This window comes from Alligator sinensis, unplaced genomic scaffold, assembly GCF_000455745.1.
Source record: "Alligator sinensis unplaced genomic scaffold, ASM45574v1 scaffold73_1, whole genome shotgun sequence".
NCBI lineage: Eukaryota > Metazoa > Chordata > Crocodylia > Alligatoridae > Alligator > Alligator sinensis.
In genome coordinates this window covers 4130535-4150658 of record NW_005841838.1, presented here as the reverse complement: position 1 = coordinate 4150658, position 20124 = coordinate 4130535, and the positions used below count along the sequence as shown (strand labels likewise).

At 44.0% G+C, this 20124-nt stretch overlaps 1 protein-coding gene across 1 annotated transcript in view; it reads left to right on the top strand.

The window, feature by feature from the left end:
• The window catches only part of LOC102383324, a 186712-nt gene that overhangs the window by 128237 nt on the left and 38351 nt on the right, over positions 1-20124 (top strand). Inside the window, exons 43-49 of the mRNA XM_014519708.2 lie at positions 755-1111; positions 2203-2553; positions 5234-5365; positions 6361-6510; positions 7285-7401; positions 18251-18424; positions 19110-19317. Of these exons, the coding sequence (XP_014375194.2) occupies positions 755-1111; positions 2203-2553; positions 5234-5365; positions 6361-6510; positions 7285-7401; positions 18251-18424; positions 19110-19317 (1489 nt within the window). The remainder of the gene's footprint in view (positions 1-754; positions 1112-2202; positions 2554-5233; positions 5366-6360; positions 6511-7284; positions 7402-18250; positions 18425-19109; positions 19318-20124) is intronic.

Sequence of the window (20124 nt, the reverse complement as noted above, 5' to 3'; positions counted from 1 at the left end):
CTGTGGATGCACAAGACATGCATCAATGTAACTTATGTGGGTGTGTAGTTTCTCCCCGCTTTCCAAGAGGTAACTTTATGCCAGAGTGGAGTGACATACAGTGGAGTAGGAGAGTACGTTTTGTGACCCCTCCATGATTATAGTTGTGTAAAGAAAAATTACATCGGTGTAAACATGCCATGTGTCCACGTTTTTAATCTTTCTATTTTAGATTCCAGATGGGCACTGCTATTTTAATGGAATAAAAAGCTGCTCAACGTGAAGGTGACAGAATCCTGCCTTTGTAGTAGAGGAGAGGGGAAGTTATTAAAAATGTCCTGGAGAAACAGCAAGTTAGTGTTTTGCAAGGACAGATATTTGAAGCTGAGAGTTTGGAGTGATGCAGTGACATGTTATTGTCAGGGCCATAAAATAATGGTTAACAACAGCTTTAGAATTAAACTAACTTCTTTCTCCTGGACTTCAATGAAAAACATATCCTTGCTGTCTAAAATTTTGGAGACTAGCACTGGGGTTATAACCTCTTCTGTCTCCACTATTTATTAAAGAGTTTTTCCTCTCCATGTTGTTTATTCTTGAGCTCATTTGTGAATACTACATGGAAAAAGCCATCTAAAATGGTTCCATCTGTAAGCTTGCTGGTCCAGAAGGGAGAAATGCCTTATTGCTAATTAGAAACAGATTATAAGGATAGATGCTCTGCAAGCATATTTGTTTGTGTTTGTTTGAAACAGCTTCTTTTCTTTTGTCACAGAAAGTGGGATTACCCCAAACCCTAGTCACTGAGGGCTCACTCACTGTGAATACCTGCAATGTCAGCTTGACAGTAAACCTCCAGTGTGACAGGAAAACAGCTTATGCACAAGTAGAGAGCTCCTATGGACAGAAGTACACACTTGGAGGAATGCTGAGGCATTCAGTTGACTGGCTTGGTGACCTAGGGCTGCCTGCTGAAAACTCTGCTCAACTTTCTGTAGCCAAGAGCTCTATGATGGAAGGCATTTTATCACTACAGATTGGTGAATGCAAGTTCAAGGCTAGAGGAGATCTCCAGACCCAGAATAAAACTGAATGGACTCTGGAGACAGAAACAGACTGCCAGCATCTGCAGGTATCTCTGTGGCTTTTAAAGAAATCTATATGAAATAGAAGAGGAGGGGTTTTGCTAGAGTACAGTGTAGATGGCTGTTGTACAAATTTCTCTGAAAGTGTGTACAAGCATACCTCAGTCTTCAAATACAGGATTAGCATGAGGCACTGGTCTCTGATGTTACTGGTTGTTCCATACAGGTGATCCTAATTAAAGCTATTGCCACTTGTTTCTCTGGCACAGTTTGAATGTCATGTTCCAGTACAACTGGGCTAAACTTTTATTTCTCTTTAAAAGAAAAAAAAGGCAATGTTTTTCCTTGAAACTGGAAAATTTTGAAATTTCATATTTTTTTTCTCTATTATCTCCACTAAGTATATTATGGAAAGAATGCTTTAGAAGATTATTTAGTTTCCATTAATTTTTGTCCCTATTTTTTTCTAAAGAGTTTACTTTAACTTTTTAAAAGTTGCCAAGTGGCAAAAGAAAATACTACCCAAGAATAAATGGCAAGCTTATTGTTTTGCCTTCTGTGGCAGAAAGGAGAGAAAAAAAGACATTCAAAATATTACATTTAGAAAACAATATTTTCAGGAGTGATTTTGAAAACCTGGGAAAATATTCCATTTTGAGCCCTACAAAGCAACACTTAAAATTGTAGAATTTTTTGCAAAATCAGTTTTCTATTTTTCAGTCAGCTTACACTAAAAATTACCTACAAAGAACATCTATTACGTACTTTATATGCAGATTAGTGTATTGTCCAAATTCAGAATTGCTCATCCCTGAATAAAACAGGGTCGGCAAACTTTACTAGCCTCAAAAGGTAGGAAGTATATAGCTTTGTAATTTCAAGATATTTGTTATGTGTAAAGAAACTGTAGATTCTAGAGTACAAATTCCTAGGTCTTTTCTCAGATTTTATTTGGGCAACACTCCCAGTTCACTGACTCGAATGGGAGTTTTACCTGAACAAACAGTTGAATAAAGATTCAGGCTTTGTCCCTGAATTTGTAATGTGACCGTCTCACTTCTCATGGGTAGGAGGAAAAAAGAACCCTCTAATCTTACTATAGATTTCTAATCTGAAAGGATATTTTGTCTTTTGGTAGAAACTCGGCACTCCAGCTCAGTCACAGCTCACTGGATATATTCAGAGGGATGGCTGCCAAGCAGAACTGCTCTGTGACCTCAAAACAGATGGCAAATCAGCCTGTCTGGAAGTGAGAATAGAGTGCCAGCCAAAGGTCACCCTGGAAATTGAATTCAGACATGAACTGCCTCATCTTAAGGAAATCCCAGGAGAAAACAAGTTGTCCATCATGGCAGGCAAACAGTTAAAGTATGATATTGGCATAAAACTGGAATCGGGCTCTTGCGAGCTTCAAGCCAATGGGGACCTGCAAGTTGAAAACAAACTTCAGTGGAAAATTCTCATGGAAAACAAATGCAAACCAATGCAGGTACTGCCTGGAATGTAAAAGATGTAGAAAGAAATCTGCTTTACCCCTTTGCAGCTTGTTCTGACCAGAGGCCTCAGTACTGCTCCACTGAAATCAGCAGAGAATTTGCTGATGAATTTGTGGGAATAGAGCCAGGAACTGACTATTAAAGAAATCTAGAGAGTTAGCAAAAATAGGTCTTAGGGGCTCTACACTCCTTATGTGTAAAGACACATTCTATATAAATCTGTCTTGGACTTGGAACCAAAAGCACTGTAGCAGCACTTTTATATGGCATAGGGTCAAATTCATCTTACACCCCAAGGTCAATGCCATTGCAAAGTTAATGGCATAGTATGGCTCATACTGGTTACTATAAACTCCCTTGTTCTTGTTTGCTAGGGGGCAGTGGTTAAAGTACCTAGGGCTTGATTTGTAGTGGGATTGACTGCTCACGGCTCCTTTTGGCTTCAGCTGGAGTTGGGATTGCTCAGTACTTCTGAAATTCAAATGCTGAGACTTTGAAAAACCTCCTAGCAGCTCAGGGCAGCCAAATATAAATACAATACAAAGAGATGATCTTTAGCTATAGAAATGTCCATTCCTCTTGATAGAAAACTGATGTTGTGAATGGGCTCCAAGTTAATAAACCACCCCCCCAAACAACCCCAACCTTAAATATTGAAATATTGACTAAAAAAAGTCTGCCCCAGCCAGGCCAGCAGGTGTTACCTAGGACTGTGCAAAATGGCACTGTTCCATTCCAACTTCAGTTTTGAGGTCTGGATGGAAGTGTTTTGTATTAAATATGATTTAGAGTCAAAACAGCCACACTGTTTAGCTTCATTGAAACAGTGAGGCTGTTTTGACCCTGTTTCAACAGTTTCACGGGACCATGCGGCTGGGGAAAGGAACTCAGCCCAGCTGGGCTGACTTCCCAGATCATGCCTGGGGTAGGAAGGCAGGCCAGCTGGGCTGCCTCACCACCCCCACGTGCTAGATTGCAGGGGTGCGGGAAAGCAGCCCAGGTGGCTGCCTCTCCATTCCCCGTGCTAGATGGTGGGGTGGGCAGGAAAGCAGGCCAGCTGGGCTGCCTCCCCGTCCCCGACACTAGATCAGAGGGTGGGAAAGCAGCCCAGGTGGCTGCCTTTCCATTCCCCGTGCTAGATGGTGGGGTGGACAGGAAAGCAGCCCAGCTGGGCTGCCTCTCTGTTCCCCACACTAGATCAGAGGGTGGGAAAGCAGCCCATGTGGGCTGCCATCCCCCATGCTATCCCCATCCCCTGCCCCATCCCCCACGCCAACTGGGCTGCCTCTCTGCCCCCTGCCAGATCTTGTGCTGGGGATGGGAAGCTGGACTGACTTCCCATCCCCAGCACTATGGTTGAAATGTTTCGACGAGCCTCGTTTTGTTTTGAGGCTATTTTGACAGCCTTTGTTTCATTTCGATTTTGCTGTTTCAACCTCGAAATGAGTCAAAACAGCATTGATACGAAACGGCCGTCGAAATTTCGCACAACCCTAGTGTTACTTTCTGGGGTATTTAAGATAAGAAATATTCTGAAAATTGCTGGAAGAGGAGCAAAAAAAGGGGTAGGCCATTGCCAAAGTGCTGGTTTGAGTTGCATGTGAGCCTGCACTCCGTAAGCACCTTCTCAAGCGCCAGGGCTGCACTTCTCTGCTGAGGGTCCTCAGTTCACCCTGTGGCTGACTGGCTTCACGGCTGACAACACCTGCTGTTTTGCTAACTATATTACTTGAGCTGGTCCATCTGGGTTTAGGTTCTGCTACTGAATGGTCCCCAGAAGCTGTGATCAGTGTGAAGTAGCAACCCAGGGCACCTTCATAAGAAATAAATAAAAGTGTTTGTTTAAGAAAACCTAACTAGCAGACAGGAATAGGGTTAAGCAGCATGGAGTAAATAACTACGTTTTGTGGAGGGCTTCAGTAGTCTTGTACCTATTCTGAATGAAAATCAAATAATTTAAACATTCCCTGGATGGGACTCAAGCCCTGTGTTCAGGTCAGTCTGGCTGGCAGGCAGTACCACAGCTACAGACCTCAGAAACTCTGGGGTCCCAGACTCCAAAGAATTCTGCTGAAAGACCGTGTTACGTGATAGTATTGGCGCCTGGAGTCCCTGACTCAGAAGCAACTGCCAAGTCTAGTGGCTGAGTTGCCAGGAATTGGGATCCTGCCTGGCTTCCGAGGAACTTCCTCCAAATCAAACTGTTTCTGTAAAATGGCCACATTTTGACAAATTGTTAACTTCTGACAAAAACAGGTTTTGTCACATTTATCCTGATGGACTCTGCTGACACCAAGACTCACTTGAAACAATCAGCTGCTTTCCAGACCTAAATGGAGCCAGGCCTTTCTAGAATTGGCTCTGGAAATCGCATAAAAAACAATGCAGTAAAGATCAAATAAAATATGGGCTTATTTTCAGGGAGATAAGGCAAATATCTTTTACATTTTGTCATATCTCTGTCCCCTCAGCAGGAAGTATTGTTTGGTTGGGCTTCTGCTGCTGTTTTTGACTGTTACCAAGATTTTACCACAGACTGTGCAGTCACGCTGTCTGATTTCCTAGTTTTACAGCCAGATGCTGCAGAGACCACATATTAGGGGGGAAAAGTATATAAGCCTAAAACATATGGCAAAAAGGCCCTTTTCAAAGAGTTTGTTTTAATTATTGCAGGATCTTGGGAGTCCAATAAAAATCAATGGTTCAGGTTATGTCCTGATAGATGGAATGAACCTGGATTCACAAATGCTCATCGTTGTTGATGAAAGTACATTACAAGGGCTTCTTACACTGAAAGCCACTGATGTAAGTATTATGCTGCTTATTGAAATAATGTGGGAGCAGAGGGTGACTCATATTGAAAACTATTATTTTAATACTAAAGAGAACCAGTAGGTAGGCTGCAATTTTGTTTTGTAACAGTTGCTAATCTATGAAGAAAGCTGCAATTTGAAGCAATATTAGAGTGCAGCATACAACTCAAGTATTTGAAAATGCATGAGAAATCAGATGCTTTATGTAATATAATAAAGCCCACTGCAAGCTTCATAAATCACTTTCCTGTTATGTTCTTTGAATGCATATATGGGTTTTTATATTACACTATTTGTGTTCTTACTTTATTCTGACAGTAAATACAATATTAAGTGCAAAGATACAGGCACTAACCACCGCCCAGATGCACTTTCCCCTACTGTGATGTCATTTAATCATTGTAAAAGTCTATAGCACTGCCCGTGATAGGAAGAGTAAAAGCCTGTGATTAATAGAGTGACTGCTGTGATTTATGGTGCAACTTGATTAGGGCAGTGTTTCTTCCAGTCAGTGCTATTTTGTTTCTTCAGTTGCTAGGTAAATTATGGAGGCCATGGACAACCTTCCTTTTGCCAATATAAGGCCTGGCTTTTTTTTGTTGCCACATATTGCTAGACAGAAGGGTGAATATAGAGGTGCCTTCCACTAGGAAGGAATATTCCCTGCTCCTCTGTATACTGCAGAGTAAGTGGGGGGTGAGGGGAAGAGAACACCGCAGTGCAATACAAAAGGCCCTTTCCATTTTTCCTTTGTATGCATTTCTTTCCTATCGTATTTCTGAGCCATTGGCCCTGAATCTCTTCTCTGCCTTTTTTTTATCCTGTTGTAAAACCTCCATTAGCTTCAATGAAATTATTTCTCATTTTCACCAAAATTTTACTGCAGCTCTTTTTGGTCTCTGTGCAGCCACAAGATGCAAGGTTTTTTATTTGAAGGCAGAAAATTGGCATGTTTTTGCACTTTTGTATGTTTTAAATTGTTTATAGAACAAACAAGAACTAGATGCACTGTTAACTCATAACATCCAAGGAGCCACTGACCTTGGCTTTCCAGCAAGGATGCTAGTGGATGCGACTTTGGAACAAAAGGGTGACCTGTATAAAAGACTGGTTCAATTCAGTGCGGACAGCACGAAAGTAAGTGTCTTCACAGTATGACTTGGCAAAGTAAAGATTAGAATCATGTGTGATCATTAGTTTATCCTTTACAATTGCTGAAAGAAAGGGCCTCAGAAGTATGAAGGATGTGTTCACAGATTCATCATGGGCTTATTTTCTCAGGCCACAGTTAAAAAAAAAAAAAAAAAAAAAAAAGAGAGTCCCTGGAGACTAAAGAGAGTAAAGACTAGCATGAGACCATTCAAAAGACCACAACATCCCAACTGTGTTAAGAATCCAGGTTCTTAGAACAGACTGGGTGCTTTAAGGACATGATGTAAATTGAGAAGTTTTTCTGTTCATTTTAATGAGCTTATGGTCAGGCCCTGAGGCCCAACACCAGAAATTCTGGAATGACTCTCAGCTCACTTCAGGGGCCATAGGGATGGGCTTTACCCTCAGCCTCACAGCTGCCAGTCCAGTTATTCAAACTTTCAGACTGCAAATATCCCTTCTACCAATGCATTTGAAATTGGAGTTGGGAATACTGGATCATTCCAAAGCTGTAGCAAAGCTCTTAATAATTTTCAAATATGTTTACTTTATACAGCACAATCACTACTACAGTTCCAAGTTAAAAAATAATAAGCCAGAAACCATATTGTGTTATGACCTCTGCAAATGCTACACAGTATCTTTATTTTGGAATGTTTTCCCTAATATCATGGCAATCCTAACTTCGATTACCCACTGCATAGTCCATATTAAGATGCACAGCATACAACTGATATATATTTTGTGCTAACAAAACAGATTACAGAGGAGCTGAGCTTTATTCAGAAGCTGGGTTTTGTGTCTATTAACTACAAGCTCACACATAATATAGAAGCTTTGAAGACTTTGCAACTAGAAGACAGGATTGAGTTGCAGGTATGTCAAACCTCAATTTAAATAACACTAGAGATGTGCACAACCAGAGCATAAGGAAAACATAGAGTATAGGGCATAAATGTAATGGCAAAAATAAGTGGATTGTAGATACTACTGTTAAGCACTGCTACATTTGAAGGAATATAACTCAGTCTCCAAAATGATAAAATGCTACTCAATCTCGATGTATGAATTGTGACATCCACTTCTTAAGTTTTCATTACTGCTATCCTGTCAGGGAAAAAAACCTCAGTGCTGGTGATTTCAGAACAGTTGTACAAGAAAGTACTTCTGTTAGGGCATTTGTACACAAGTTTGTGCTGCAGTTGTTTATACCTGGGCTAACACCTGGAGGGTGGGGATTTAAATCCCCTCCCTGGCTGGGTCTCTACTGATTTCAGTGGAGCAAACATGTGAAATGCACATCAGTGCTGAGAAAATGGCGGCGGCACGCTTTTGAACTAAAACGCATTAGAGGTGTTTTAGTTCAAAAATGCACTGCCGCCATTTTCTGCACACTGACGTGCATTTCACCACTTGTACAACTGCATGCGGTGCAGTGCATGTCAGCTTGCATGCGGAGCAGACTCGATTAATCAAATCCACTCCAACCTGCCGGATCTCCAGTGGATCGTGAGGCAAAAAGGTATATGTACAAATGCCCTAAGGGGGTTCAATTCAAGGAAACCAGTCTGAATGGTAATTTGCTACAACAAATAAGTCCTATCTAATATCTGATAGCTTTCCAGGCATAATTCAAGGTGCTGGTTTTGACCTTAAAGTCTTAACCAATCTGAGCCCTACATACGTAAAGGGCTGCCTTTTTATTGTTCTATTATGATCCCCAAGATCATCCAAGAGCAGCCTTCTCCAAGTACCATCAGTGCACCAAGTTTGTTGGGCAAAAACCTAAGAGGTTGTTCTCAATAGTGGCTCTTCGAGCCTGGAACTCCCTCCTACTTGTGGTCTGTCAGAGTCTTAGCCTGGGCATCTTCCAAAAACTTTGAGGTCTTTTTATTTGGGCTGGCCTTCAGCAAGCAGTGTTAAGCTTGGAGGCATTGTCTGGGGAGTTTGTTTTTATTGCATGTTAAAAACATAAGAATGTCTTTATTCTGTGTTACATAGTGGCAAAGAGGGAATGCTGAAAGGGAGAGTGAACTGGGTATGACCAGGGTTTTTTTCTACTCTTCCTTTCACTTGCAGCCTCCAGCATTTAAGGTCTAGGAAGTTCTAATTCAGAGGCTGTATATCTAACTCCTGTTCTCAAATGCCCCTTTCCTCCAAGAGTTTGTCCAGTCTCCTTTCAAATCTGGCTAAGCTGTCAGCTTCTACATCTGGCAGCAATAAGTTCTACACTTTTAATTACATGCTGTGTGAAAGAGAACTTCCTTTTATTAGTTATACATTTACTACCTACTAGTTTCATTTTTTGACCCCTAGTTCTTGTCAGAGAGAGTAAATAATTAATCCCTATTTACTTTTTCTTGTGAAGCCTTATCATGTCGTCAAGTATCTAAGCCTAGCCTCTAGTTTCTCCTCATATGGAAGCTCTTTCATGCTGGTAATCATCCTTCTTGCCCTTCTCTGTACCTTCTCTAGTTCTTCTATATCTTTTTTGAGGTGTGGGGACCAGAAGTGGCACAGTATTAAAGGTGTGGACACACCATGGATTTATAAATGGGCATGATGATACTTTCCCTTGTGTTTACAGTTCTCTAATAATTCTTAACATTTTGTCTGCTTTTATGATATCTGCTGAGCACTGAGCTGATGCTTTTAGCAAACTGTTTACAATGACTCCCAGTTCTCTTTCCTGCGTGGTAACCAGACATGGGTGTAAGATGAAGCTCAGACCAGGCATGCTGAATGTGTGGCACCGACACACAGTTAATGTAGAGCCTATCATAGGCTAAATACAGACAGTCAAAAAGCCTGAGGCTGTTTTTACACATTAGTCTAAACTGCAGAGATTAAACTGAGAAGGAAGTGAACAGACATTCACTTTTGCTTCAGGAAATGCAGCCACATGCCTGCAGTGGTCCAGGCCAGAAGCCAGGGGGCACTATAGCATGTTTGCCACCCTGCCAAACACTGCCAAAGGGAAGGGACTGAAGCTCCAAGTCTTTCCGCACCACCCTGCTCCAGGAGAGGGGGCGTGGCCAGGCACCAGCCCTGGGCTAACACCGGCACGGTGGAGGTTTAAATCCCCTCCCTGGCTGGGTCTGCTTGGGGGGGCAGCACCTGCCAGGCTGAGGAGTGGGCGGGTGGGAAAAAAAGTATTGGCAATGAATTCATAAAAGCTTGAACAAGAATAGTCCTTTCTCTGAAGCAAGCATGTATTGAAGACGGCAATTTGCAACCTCAAGCATACAACAAAGAGCAACCAAAATTCTTCCCCTCTGCTAAGATACAGCCCAGTAAAACACAGTGAGAGCACACACAACTTCGTCTAACTTAAAATGGACTGTAATAAACCACAAAGACAAGAGAAAGCCTTGCATAAGTCTTACATAATCCTGAGGGCAGAGTGTCTCCTTACAGCCAGGTATTCAGAAAGTCCTTCTTGGGGAATCAGCAGGGGATCTTAGATGTTGGACTGGAGATCCCACAGGCCTCATCTCTACTTGGGTTTTTATAGGGGCACTTGCACCCCCTTCTCCCCCTTGGGTGCCTTGACATTAGTATGCTTGTCACCTGTAGCACCTTTGGCAGGACTCTCATGCATTCAATGTCTTTTGTCTCGTCTTGGGTATTCCAGTCTCCCACCTTTTACAGGTTCTGCTTTATAATATAAATGTAGTTGTCTGGTTTCTTTGGCCCCACCAGCCCAAGCAGTCTGGGACCCTCTCCTGTTCCTTTAGCTATGTCTCCAGCACACACATGTGATGATTGTGCCAAGTCTTTGCCAACACCTCCCAACTCTCAGTCTGGTCCTGCAGGGCCAGGTGGCACAGGTGGCAGGGGACCAGTCCCTCCAGCCTTCGTTGCCCAGCCTCTTCCTTCTCCCCCATGGCCTGGGGGTGCTGAGGGGAATTACACCCTCTCCCCCCTCCCCTTATCAACTGCTTGCTTCAGTCTCTGTCAGAGGTGGGAAGGGGTAGAGTCTGCTGGTCTCCTGCTAGTCCCCTGTGTGCTGGCAGTCCTTCTCAGGCTGTTTCCACCCCCTGCCCCCTCTGTTCCAGTGTTGAGCAGGGAACAGCCTGGCAGAGGCTGCCCTCCCCAACCCAGGCCGACCCAGCCATGGATGACTGGTACCTCCCAGTCTGGGGAGGCACCAGATTGCCAACGTGGAGGTGTCCTAGCAGCCGATTGCTGAGCCTGAAACCAGGAGTGGCAAAACCGGAACGGCACTTCCAGTTTCATGGCTGGTGCTTCCAGGGATGCAGGTGCACCCATGTGCACCCCCTACATGTCATCAAAGGACCCAGTTGTGGTCCCCAGCTGGGCTTCCCATCCTCACTCCCTTGTCAGTCAGCCCTCACTGCTCTAAGGAGCAGGGGGATGGGGCCAACCCTGTTCTCTGGAGCAAACACTACAGCCCAGCCCAGGGCTGGGGGACTCTGATTTAACTTGCACCAGGAAAGGGATCTGGGACACAATTTTCATAAACCTGTTTGACCTAAATCAGTTAAGTCTGATACTACATTCAACCAGGTTTATCTTAAACCAGTTTCAGCCATTTTGAAACTGGTTTATGTGCACTGAGCTTCTGTTCTGTTATAGTTTTAAAGCAGTTTCTGATCACTTAAACCAGTTTATGTGTAACTTCTGTCCCTAGCTGTAGTGTTAGTATAGCTTGGGTTATTTCTGCACAGGAAAATCACTTTACACTTGCCTACATTGAATTTCATCTGCCATTTAGTTGCTCATTCGCTCAATCATGCCAGATTCTTCTGTAGTTCCTCATAATCTGTCTTGGTCTTTACCACTTTGAATAATTTTTTGTCATGTACAAATTTAGCCACTCGCTACTTACCCCCTTTTCCAGAACAATTATGAATATGTTAAACAGCACCAGTTCCAACACAGATCCCTGGGCAATCCCTCTGTTTACTTCTTTCCATGCTGAAAACCAACCATTTATACTTGAGGACCTATCTAAATGGTGGCAGAAGTTCATGGCACAGTGGCGCCTTTAGTTTCGCTCTTTTCACCAAGAGCCCTGAACCCCCATTCCTTCCCTTCTCTCCCCCCCACACTGAGTAGCTGAAAGGCAAACACCACAGCATTAACTGCCTGTCAGCCACTCAGAGGCAGGGGGGAATGCGCAGGAAAAAGAATGAGATTAAAGGTGCTGCTGCACTACAAACTTCCACTACAATTTCTGTAGATCCCTATTTATACTCACACTTTGCTTTCTTTCTTGAAGCTAATTTCTAATCAATGAGTGGACATTCCGCGTAATCCCATGACCACCTAATTTAGGTAGGAGCCTTCAATAGGAGACCTTATCAAAGGCTTTTTGGAAGTCCAAATATACTATGTCAACTGGACTGCCATGATCTACCTGCTTATTGACACTCTCAAAGAACTGTACAAGGTTGGTGAGGTATGATTTTCCTTTGACAAAGTCATGTTGATTCCTCCCCAGCAAGTCATATTTATCCATGTGCTGTAGAACTCTTTTTTATTATTGTTTCTACCAAGTTTCCAGGAACAGAAGTTAGACTTACTGGCCTCTAGTTCCCTGCAGACACTCTACAGACTTTTTGAAATATTAGTGTCACGTTGGCACCCCTTTTGTCCCCTGGTACCACGGCTGTTTTTAGTGATGGGTTGCATACTGCTTGGCAATTTCCAATCTGAGCTTCTTCAGGACCCTAGGATGAATGCTATCTGGTCCTGGTGATTTTCTACTGTTTAGTATATCAATTTCCTTTACAACCTCATCTAGTGAAACCTCAATTTGGATCAGCGCCACTGACTTGTCCCCAGTGGCAATGCATAGGGGGTGCACAGGAGTGCATGTGCACCCTCTGAGAACACCAGCACACCTGACTGGCTGCGCTCACCATTTAGGTGATGGGCAGGGGGGCAGGCAGAAGTGCCAGTGCCACCCCCGCAAGCACCGGCTAGGGAGTGAGTGCCGTTGCACTCCCAGAAGTGGCCGCAGCTGGAGCGATTGGCTGCAGGCACTTCTGGAAGTGCCTGCAGCAATTGGCTGGAGCAAATCGGCCACGGGGGACCCCCCCCACCCCCCCAATCGCTGATCGGTACTTAGGGGCAGCACATGACCCCCCAGCAAAGGCGGCACCAGTTGCCCGTGCTTGTCCCTAGAGAGGAGTGAATCTGGTGAGGGAATCTGCCTAACTTCTTCCACAGCCAAGACAGATACAAAGAATGCATTTAGTTTCTTGGCAATGGCCCTGCCATTCTTTGGTTCCCTTTTTACATCCTGATCATCCAAAGGCCCAACCAACTCCTTGGCAGTCTTCAGCTTCCAAGGTACTTAAATAAATTTTTATTGCTACCTTTCATGTTGCTAACCAGTTTCTCCTCAAATTCTCTCTTAGTTTGTCTTATTACAGTTTTACATTTGATTTGCCAGTGTTTATGTTCTTTTTTATTTTCCTCGTTAGAACTTGACTTCCACTTTTTGAAAGAAACCTTTTTTCTGCTTATTGCTTCTGCAACTCTGCTGTTAAACAAGGCTGGCTTTCTTTTGGTCTGCTTTCCATTTCTTTCTTTGATTTGCAGTATGCATTTGCTCTCTCTCTACAATATGGTGTTCTTAAGCAGTTTCCATACTGTTTGCACATTCTTTACCTCCTTAGGGGGCCCCTTTTAACTTCTGTCTAACTCGCTTCCTCATTTTGGTGTAATCTCCATTTTTAAAGCTAAAAACTATTGTGGTAGATTTTCTCATCTCCCTTCCTACATGGATATCAAACTCAATTGCATTGTGGTCACTATTGCTGAGCAGCTCAGTAACACTTAGCCTTTGTACCAAATCCTATGCACTACTTAGGACTAGATCAAGAATGACCTTTCCTCTTGTAAGTTCCAAGACTAACTGCTCTAGGAAGCAGTCTTTTATAATGCAAATAAATTTGGTCTCTGCATCCGGATCTGAAGTTAGATTGACCCTGTCTATTTGTGGATGGTTGAAGTCCCCCATTATTACTGCGTTTTCTGCTATCATCGCCTCTGTCAACTCCCTTAGCATTTCTAGCTTGCTGTTGCCATCCAGGTCTGCGGGTTCATAGTATAACCCCCAAACATACTTTTTTTTTTCTATTGAAACCTGGAATTTGTATCCAGAGAGATTCAGGTACCCCAACTATGCTGTTGGTCCAATAAGATAGCAACCAAAAAATCCTTGCTTCTCTGATAATTTATTGCTCTTTGCTGATTCCAGCTGTAGTGTCTGCGTTAAATTCTCTCCTGCCATCCCACTAACTTCTCCTTTTCTGTCTTGATAATCACTCTGACTTTGCTGTTTTTTCCAGTTTGGTCTCTGTCTTGTTCAGCAATGCGACTTTAGGGTTTTCAGTTTAAACTAAGGATAAGGATAGACATTCAAAAAGTCTGAGCCTGAATTGATTCAGGCTTTGCAGGTTAGTCTAACCTGGCTAGGCTGAACCGGACAGACATTCTCACTGGACTGACGGAATTCAGGCACATGCCTGCAGTGGCTCAGGCTACAAGCTGGGGGCCACTACAGCAGCCCCCCTTCCCTTGCACAGTGCTGAGCTGAGGGAGGGGAGGGGCGTGTGGCCAGGACCCAGCAGGATGCTTTGATTAGAGAGGTCTGCCTGCACCATCCCAGGCTTTTCCCCACTGGTTACTCAAGGGGCAGGAGTATTGCCAGACCCCAGCCCCCTGCCAGCACTCTGAGGCAAGGGGTGTGTGCAGTGCATGCATCTGTTGATGATACAGAGCTTTTCAGTCTCCCTCCCTGCTTCTTTCTACTGTCTGCAGCAAACTGACAGGCAAGCAAGCCAGCAGGGGGGCTGTTTATCACCCCATCAGCAAAACAATAGCCTTTCTCCATTACTTCAAACTCTTCTTAAACAGCTTACCAGCTGCCCTGTTGATTAGATCCAAAAAGCCCTAAGCGGTCACTGTTCTGTCTGCCTCTCCCACTGAAATTGGAGAGAGACACACACAGACATCTCTCAGCATTAGCTAGCATAATGCATGCCTAGAGTCTGTGGGGCTTGGGTCTGTGCTGTGGGAGATGGGAGGGAGGGGGCAGGATTCCTGCTTGAGCAACAAGGTGGGGGTAGGGCAGGGAGAAGCCAGGCAGACCCTGCTGTGCCTTCAAGTCTCTGCTGCAGCTCCAGTGAAGGAGCAGAGGGGAAGGGACAGCTCTGCTATAGAGCAGAGAGCCCCACCCAGCCCAGACAGCATGCTGGGATGCTGGGGGAGTCTGGTTTATCTTAAACCAACAAGGGGTCTGGGACAGACATTGCATAAACCAGTTTGACCCAAATCAGTTAAGTCTGATACAGGTTTTCCTTGCTTTATGTGGGTTCTGTATATGCAAATTTGCTCTTATGCGATGACTCTTTTTACACCCAAAATTAGTTATATGCAAGATAAATTCATTATATGCCAGGTAAATCTGTAAGGGAAGGGGTGGGGCAAGGGGCGCGGCGCAGCCCAGCAGCTGCAGGCAGGTGATGTCAGCCGCTTCCCAGGTTGCAGCAGGGAGCAAAGTGGAGGGAACTGTAAGGGTGTGCGGGATGGGGGGGGATGTAGCTCTTGCTGCTATGTGCATCCTGGGTGGGGGGTTTTCAGCAAATTTTAGGGTGGCTGCAGCCAATGTTCCCTCTAAGGAGTAGTGGTCCATGAGCGTGCTGCTTTGGTCCGTGAGCGTGCTGCTTCAGTCCCGCCTCCCCCTTTTGGCACAGCATGGTCCGCCAGTAAGTGTCCCAAAGTAAGTGTGCAGGTGGGAGCGGGCAGGGTTCAGCCACCACCCTTCTCCATGCTAACTGCTGCCCAGAGCAGCGCAGTGGAGGGCTGTGACCCAGCCATGGGCCGGACACAATCAATTGATAGAACTGAAAGGGAGGCACCGGGGCTGGCGTGGGATGCTTACCGAAGGTAAGCTCCTCCCTCCTCATGCAGGGCAGGAAGTGGCTCCTCCCCGAGGCAGGGACAGGGGCTGGGGCTGGTGCAGGCTCTGCCAGCTCTGGGGAACTGCTCCGCGGGGTCTGCCAGCTCTGGGAAACTGCTCTGCTCCTACTCAGGGAGTGGGGAGGTACATGGTGTTAGGGCTGGGGAGTGGAGCAGTTCCCTGGAGGTGTCGGAGCCCACAGAGCAGTTCCTCAGAGCTGGCAGAGCCCACTCCAGCCCCAGGCTGCATCCCTGCCTTGCCTCACCTTGGGGAGGAGTCGCTGCCTGCCCTGCATGAGACTGCTGGCTCTGGGGAACTGCTCCTGCAGTTCAGTTACCCAGAGCCAGCGGAGCCCATGCCAGCCCCCCGCCCCCGTCCCCACCCTCGCCTCGCTTCAGGGAAGAGCCACTGCCTGCCCTGCATGAGGAGTGAGGAGCTTACCTTTGGTAAGTGTCCCACGCCAGCCCAAGTGCCTCCACCACACTCTGTGCCCAGCTCCTCTCTGGGCAGGTGCATGGCCTTAAAAAGTTTGTGCGCAAGAATTTTTACTTGTGCATGGCTGTGCACGTGTGCAGATTAGAAGGAACACTGGCTGCAGCCCCCCTTCCAGCACTGCCACTGCCCAGCCTGAGCACAGCACAGTCCAGCCCCACCCCCCTGCCAGCCCCCCTGCAGCAGGAGCCTGCCCTTGTCCCACACACAGATCCAGGGACACATGCCCCCCTGGGAAGAGCCTGGCACAGCACCCCAGCCCACAACCCTCCTGGGGTGGACATAGCACCAAGAGCCATGCCCCCCGCACCCCACACCCACTTACAGTTCCCTCTGCTTTGCTCCCTGCTTCAGCTGCCCTAGAAGCAGCCGACGCCTCCTGCCTGCGGCTGCTGGGGTGTGCTGCGCTCTGCTCCCTCCCTCACCACCATGGGAATGTATCCCTATTTGTTACTTTATAGACTGGGTTCCCTTTATGCGAATTTGTGTTATGCACAGTTTTCCAGGAACGCATCTACCACATAAAGTGAGGGAAACCTGTACTGCATTCAACCAGGTTTATCTCAAACCAGTTGCACCCATTTTCAAACTGGTTTATGTGCATTGAACATCTGTTCTGTTACTGGTTTAAACTAGTTTCTGATGACTTAAACCAGTTTATGTGTAATGTCTGTCCCTAGCTTAAAAGCCCTGACTAAGCACATTGAGGTACAGCAGAGCCATGCCATGGTTCCAGCAATCTGTTAATACCATAGCTGTATAGAAGGGGTATGAAAGGACAAAATTTTACCAAATATTGTTTATTAAATTCTAAAGGCATCTAAAAATGTGGGGGCTTTTTCATCCACTTATAAGAGCTGTTTTCTGTAAAGTGTGATGGAGCAGGGAGGGAATGCTATGAAAAATACCTGGGAAATGTGATTTGACATTTATGAGCAGAACCCAAGATTCCCTCTGGGGTTTTGGCAAGTAAAATGGTAAAACCACAGGTCCTATTTATGGACAAGGACTCAGAAGCTGAAAACAGTTTAACACTTCCTCCCATTGGTAGTTTAGTCATCTCAAACACACAATAAAATCCTGTCTGGGACCAATGCCTTTTTAACACAGAAACCTATACAGACAAATTAAAGGTACATAGTTTATTTAATCAAAAGTCTTGGAAAATACAATTTAATATTACATTTGTGAATGCCACACCTTGTGCTGACTTTCTGAAAATTTATGAGGAGTTGATTAATGACCAGTAATTGTAACTGGCTGTTCCAGTCTCACCAGTTCTGTTGATAATGCAGTTCTCTTGAATGTTACTACTTATACACAGCACCTTTCATCTTAAAGCCCATCACTTTTTATACACAATCATACACTACTAAGATATGGGGTAAAATGTTGCAAGTTTCAGGCAGCAACACAACGTTTTAGGTTAGAAAGTGAAGGCCAACTCTTAATTTCAATGCTGATTCTATTAAGTTGAAAGGATTGGCAGAAAGAGAGGAATCACTACATGGAAGACGGGCTGTGCCTTGCATCCTGATATTTAGAAAATATGGATTAAAGTCAAGACCTGCCACTGTCTGCTTACAAAGACAATCAGTGATTCAAAGCAAAAATGCATCAGCTGCATTCACCTATTGATGCACAAGAATAGAGGGAAGCTTCTATGTAGTAAGGACCCAAACCTGATAAGGTTTTATAGATTAGAATCAACAACCCCTTGAAATGACCTGAAAGCAAATGCAGGACTAGTACAGAGTAAATGGGTGTACTGTAGTCTGTATAATTGACATTGAACAAAGAAACAGGGGGGAGCTGACCAAGACTTGGATCACTGAGGTACCTAAAATGTAACTACTCAAACTGGAGTATTGCTGAAGCACCAAGGTTTAGAACCCCATTCACAAAAAGCACCATATGAGCCTTCATTTTTACATTCCATCTGAAAGATGAACTATGAGCTGAAGTTTTTGAAACCCTCTTGTGTGCATCAGAGAATTTTGATAAAAACAACAATCATTCTGTTTTCAAAAAGTAAGGGGCCTGGGAGGTTTTTGAAACAGAACATTCTGGCAGATATTGAGTGATGATGCTTATAGGTGTTCTTAAAAGGAAAAAAAACCCTCAGCATACTCTTGATATAATGCCTGCAGGTCTCACAAACAGAAAGAGTTGATAAGAGGGTAGAAGAGAGATTCTACAATACAAACAAGGGATTCATAATAGCAGAGCAGAAAATAAGAAGAAAAAGGATATGTTTCCTTTACAAAACAAAGTCAATGATATTATTGCCTACAGGTTACACTTGACCTGAAAGAGATCAAGAGCTTGAGTATCAAAATACAATATGGTTCTTGCTGGATGGCTCTGGAAGGACAAATCCAGAAGACTCCAAGGAGAACTGACTTAACTGGGAATTTCCAGAACAGCTGGCCATGGCTGCAACAGTCTGGAATCCCAACATATATCCAGGTACCTTTGATTTTCAAACTGATTTATTATTAGGATTATTTCTTATTGGACCTGCACCACCAGAGGGAGCTGTTCTTGTACCAGGTGCTGTATAAATACAGAAAAGAAATTTGATCCTTATGATCAAACTCCTAACCTATGACAGAGAAAAGTATGACACACACAAGTTTTTAGGATTAATTAATTGATTTCTTGTGAATTTGGTTGTTCCTGTTTGGTCACTGATAGTCCACTACAAATGATTATCGAGTATTTAAAACACAGCAAAATGCCCAAAGAAATATAATTTGAGTGCATTGCATAAGAAAATAAGGTGCATCTCCCATTATGAATTTTGCATGCATTTCTTTATACAGTCTCTTGATGGGATAATTGTGGCAAAAATCTTCCTGTATTCTAAATACATTTATTATATAAATCTGAGACATTTTCATCTTGTTAAGGGATAATATATAATTCAAGGAACATTTGCCAAAAAAATGATTTATGTTATGTTGATGTTCATCTAGTGGGATAGATTTGGCACTAGAAATGGCTATAAAGAATGAATAGGTTAAAACTCTGCTGTGTACAGGTCGATTTCTATAAGTTTTATATAAAAGTTAACTCTTCCTTCTGCTTGCTGTATGTAACTAGCTAGGATGTTATTTTTGAACACATCTTTGAAATACTTGTCTTGTTTCAGATGGTTATGTCCCTTCAAGGAACAAATTCCACTCAAGAAAGACATGTGCGAGTTACAGCTGGACAAACAACAGTTGCATACACAGTTAACTCTCAGTACGTTGGCCAGAGAAATGAATTTTTTTGCCAAAGTTTGCATAACAGTGAGGCACTACTGACATATGGCTACCCTAAAGAGATCAATCTGACTCTCATGTTACAGAAATTAGGTAGGATAGATGCTGTTTCTTTTGGAGTCTTGTTATGCGGCCGGGTTCTGTGTTTTTATGACTGTTTCCTAATTATTTGCAAAAGGATTTGTTAAAAGTTGCTGTTATTATCTAGAAAAGCACAGAATTTCCTGTTCCTGGTTTTCTTTTTTTCTCATACATAAAATGTATCTGTCACTAAAAGAATTAGATACATTCCTTTCTATTTTTGAGCCAAGATCAGGGCTTCATTGTGCTATAGCTGTGTGGACATAGGAAAACACTAAAAGAATTAGATACATTCCTTTCTATTTTCGAGCCAAGATCAGGGCTTCATTGTGCTATGGCTGTGTGGACATAGGAAAACATAAAGAGAACTACTCATCCACACATACACTGAGTAAACTTTTCCTTCTTTTCCATTTTTTTTTGTTTTCCTTTAATATAATTATAATAAAAAGAGTGGTCTTTACTAAAAAGTCACTATTAACCTGTAGTCACCCCACAAAATTATCAGAGATACTAGAGTTATTTCCTTCTCTAAGGCTGCACACACATGTTCAGACCCCTGCTCTAACTCATAGTCTTTTACAGACACAATTCCGGCTTCATCCCAATGACCTGCCCTGAGGCCGGACAGGCCGGGGCCATCTCGGAGGGCACTATGAGTTACAGTGCTCCCATGACCAGACAGACATTTACCTGCTAGGTTGGAAAGGATTGAGCCTGTCTGTAGAAGCCTTCCAAGGAGGCTGCTGAACTGCCCCTCTCCCCAGCTCTGCCCATCCCAGCTCTGGGGCTCTCAGCAGGGATGGAGGGGAAAGCAGA